Source organism: Phaethon lepturus, unplaced genomic scaffold (assembly GCF_000687285.1).
Source record: "Phaethon lepturus isolate BGI_N335 unplaced genomic scaffold, ASM68728v1 scaffold36940, whole genome shotgun sequence".
Taxonomy (NCBI): domain Eukaryota; kingdom Metazoa; phylum Chordata; class Aves; order Phaethontiformes; family Phaethontidae; genus Phaethon; species Phaethon lepturus.
This window is the reverse complement of record NW_010510475.1, coordinates 413-4,043: the sequence shown is the minus strand read 5'-3', so window position 1 is coordinate 4,043 and position 3,631 is coordinate 413. Positions and strand designations below refer to the sequence as shown.

Here is a 3,631-nt window from a genome sequence, read left to right as displayed (position 1 = left end):
TGGGCAGGTGGGCACTCTGCCCAAGACCCTCACCCAGGCTGCTCCCACCGTGCTGTGCCGAGCAGACCAGGTGTGCTGCATGCTTGTTGTCCTGCCCTGCCACTGGTCTGCACCCCTTCCTGCCTGCCCCCAAGCCCTGCACTGTGTCTGCCTGTCTTCCAGGACCCCCCCGCCTTCACGGTGCGCCCCAAGGAGGAGTACTTCCAGGAGGTGGGCAGGGAGCTGGTGATCCCCTGCGTGGCCCATGGGGATCCCCCCCCAGCTGTCACCTGGCTGAAGGTAGGAGCCTACACTCTGGGGAACCAGCTGAGCCCTCCTGGGAGGGGGACACTGCTTGTGGACTCTGGGCATCACTCTAGGGCAGTGTCTCCACAGATGCTGCAGGATCACGTCTCTCCTGGTTCCTGCGGGCAAAGGGGTTCAGGGCACTTTGCTTGTGTTGCCCTCTAAGAAACCAGGGCAAAATCCTGCCCCTGAGCTCCTAAACCAGCCCCAGGGTGGTGGATCACGTCAAGTCCCCGTTTTCCTTGAGGGCCTGGTGTTGTAGGGTTGCTGCAGAGCAGCTGTCCCAGCCCTGCGGTGGGGTGGGCTGGGTGGCTGCCCACAGTCAGCATGTCTGTGCCTTGTCGTGCAGGTGGGCAGCGTGGGGAAGAGCAGCGCCCAGGTGGATGGGAACAGCAGCCTTGTCTTCCGCCCGCTCATCAAGGAGCAGCATGGGGTCTGGGAGTGCATGGCTACCAACCAGGTGGCCAGTGTCAGCACCACCACCTCGGTCCATGTGCTGGGTGAGTTGCTGGTCCCTGGTGGGCAGGCATCGTTGATGGATGCTGCTGCCCTGGGATGGATGATATCAGGTTGACGATATCAGGTGGAAGGGGTGGAAAGGCCCCTGCATGGATGTTTTCCAAGCTGCCCATTCTGATAGGCCTTCTCTCTGCTTCCCCTGCCAGGTACCAGTCCTCACGCTGTCACCAACATCTCTGTGCTCCCACTCCTGCTGGCAGCCAACATCTCCTGGGAGCCAGGGTTTGACGGAGGTTATTTCCAGAGGTTCAGCGTCTGGTACACACCACTGTGAGTCTCCACTGCGGGCAGGGTCTGGTGTCCCACCTGGGGCCCTCAGCTCTGGACTCATGGGTCTCACATCTCCTCAGGGTGAAGCATCCACCCCGGGCCCATCATGACTGGGTGTCACTCTCGGTGCCAGTGGGGGCTCAGCACCTCTTGGTGGAGAATCTGCAGCCAGACATGAGCTACCAGTTTAGCGTCCTGGCCCAGAACAAGCTGGGCAGTGGGCCCTTCAGCCAGATTGTCACCTCCGTGCCCAAGGGTAAGAGGGGGCCCATGTGCTCCCCAAAGCAGCCCCCATCCCTGCAGAGCCCTCAAGCACATGGGAGGCTCCTGTTTCTGCCCTGCTGTCCCCCCGCATCAGCTCCCACACCAGTGTCCCTTTATCCTCAGGCTTCCCAGTGACCACAGTGCCTCCGGAACCACCGGCCATGACCATGAGCATCTTCCTGTCCCCACCGCAGGCTCTGACTGCCAACGAGACTGTGCGTGGGGTCCTGCTGCAGTGGGAGCCCCCATCTCGGTTCTCGGTGGCACTGAGCGGCTATGCGCTGGAGCTGCGGCAGGACAGGGGTGGCTGGGAGGTGCTGGACCGCTCCATCCCCAGCACGAAGACTCAGGTCCTGGTGCCAGGACTCATCAAGGTGAGAATCTCACCTGGCTGCAGGGCAGCTCTCGGGGAACACAGCAAGGGAGGGGGTCAGATCTGTGTCGCTGCTATCTGGAGCTGGCACATCTGGCGAGTGGCTCTGCAGCCCTGTGCCAACAAGGTTAATGGCCCTCTGCTCCCTCAGGACGCCTTCTACGAGTTCCGACTGGTGGCCTTTGCTGGCAGCTACATCAGCGATCCCAGCAATACAGTGAATGTCTCTACAGCAGGTAAGGCCTGGGCTGACACCCACTTGCTCTTCCTGCCCTGGGGACAGAAACCAGAGGTGTAAAATGCCTGGCATGATCTAGGATCTTCCCAAACAGAAACCCCTTCATGCTGCTCCCACCCCCAAGTGTCCCTGCTGCTAGACCAAGGGGACACAGTGCCCAGAGCAGGACCCCCAAAGCTAATGCCGCGGGAACACCCATCTCCATGTGTGGATCTGGCGTGACTTTGGTCTCATGGACCAGGTAGCAGGAGAGCTCTGCGTAGAGCATCCCTGCTCCTGGCACCGAGCACAGCAGAGGGCACGGGTCTGCCCAAAGGCAGACCAACCCCGAGGGGCGAGAGAGCCAAGGCTTTGCTGGTTATCCCTGTGGTGCTGGTGACATGAGGGAGGCTGTGCCCACTGTACTGGTGTGCTCTTGGGGTAACTGAGCCTCTGATGGCATCTCCTGTCTGGCCCAGGCATGGAGGTGTATCCATCTCGCACCCAGCTGCCAGAGCTCCTGCCACAGCCGGTGCTGGCCGGGGTCATCGGGGGGATCTGCTTCCTCAGTGTGGCTGTCATCTTCAGCACCATGGCCGCCTGCATCATGAACCGCCGGCGTGCCGCCCGTATCCAGAAGCGAAGACAAGGTAGGAGCTGCTGGCCAGACGCAGGCACCTGGATCCCAGGGCTCCCAGAGAGCTCGAAGCACCATGTGCAGGGCGGCAGGACCCAGTGCCCAGGGAGGGGATAAGCCAGCCCAGGGCTGGGGGGGCTCACCAGGGGTGGTAGTAGGGCTGAGTGGGTGCCACTGCCTCCTCATCATCACTTTGCATTGCTTGCCATGTGATCCCCTTGTGTTTTCATAACCTTCTAGATCCACCACTCGTCTTCTCCCCCAGCAAGAAGCTTCCACCTCCACAGTAAGTCACACCATGCCATGCTCCCTCCCTGTCTCGCTACACTCCCCATCATTCACTTGCCGCTGGCTGGGGGCGGAGGGACTGGCCAGGGAGCAGCCAGCCCCCCAGCCACCACCGGCTCGCCCCGGGGCCCAGCCAGCCCCCCAGCCACCACTGCTGGCCAAGGACTGGCTGCAGAGCAGCTCTTCGGAGTGGGGTGCTGGGATCAAGGTGTGCCATGGGGTAGGGCTCCCCTGGGGTGCTCCCTTTGGGGAGTTTTGGCTGAAGAAAGGATCAGAAAATGCAGGAGCAGGTCTGTCGAGCCCATGGTAGCAGTGCAGGGTCACAGTACCCGCTGCAGATGCCTAGCACAAGCTCTCCCAGCACGGGGGGCAGCCGGATGAGCCCAGAGCCAAGACGGAGGTGCTGCAGCAGCTCCCTTCTTCCTTACAGCAATTCTCATGGCTCTGGTAGCCCAGACAGCACCGTGAAGCTAAAGCTGCAGCCGTCTCCCTACCGGAGCCTGCGCCGGACACTGCTGTGGGGTGAGAAGGCCGGCACCAGCCTGGGTCTCAGTATCGCCGGGGCTGGCTCCCAGTACACTGTGTATGAGAGCCACGTTGGGGAGCACGTACCCCTGGAGCGGATCTGCCGCGGTCCCGATGGGCGCTTCGTGGTGGAGACTGACAAGCGGCTACAGGAGAGCAGCTTCAGGGCACTGCCCCATGCCGAGGCAGAGCCATACGCCCCACGGGATCCCCCGGGGCCGCAGCCAGAGCCCTACCTCCAGCTGCCCACAGA

General features: G+C 62.2%; 1 protein-coding gene across 1 annotated transcript in view; it reads left to right on the top strand.

Moving 5' to 3' along the window:
- IGSF9 (immunoglobulin superfamily, member 9) overlaps positions 1-3,631 on the top strand; it is a gene marked incomplete at both ends in the record, with an annotated part of 5,991 nt that overhangs the window by 2,031 nt on the left and 329 nt on the right. The window contains 9 exons of the mRNA XM_010297207.1: positions 152-279; positions 635-785; positions 951-1,074; positions 1,155-1,330; positions 1,462-1,712; positions 1,863-1,947; positions 2,408-2,578; positions 2,806-2,851; positions 3,284-3,523. Coding sequence (XP_010295509.1) covers positions 152-279; positions 635-785; positions 951-1,074; positions 1,155-1,330; positions 1,462-1,712; positions 1,863-1,947; positions 2,408-2,578; positions 2,806-2,851; positions 3,284-3,523 — 1,372 coding nt within the window. The remainder of the gene's footprint in view (positions 1-151; positions 280-634; positions 786-950; positions 1,075-1,154; positions 1,331-1,461; positions 1,713-1,862; positions 1,948-2,407; positions 2,579-2,805; positions 2,852-3,283; positions 3,524-3,631) is intronic.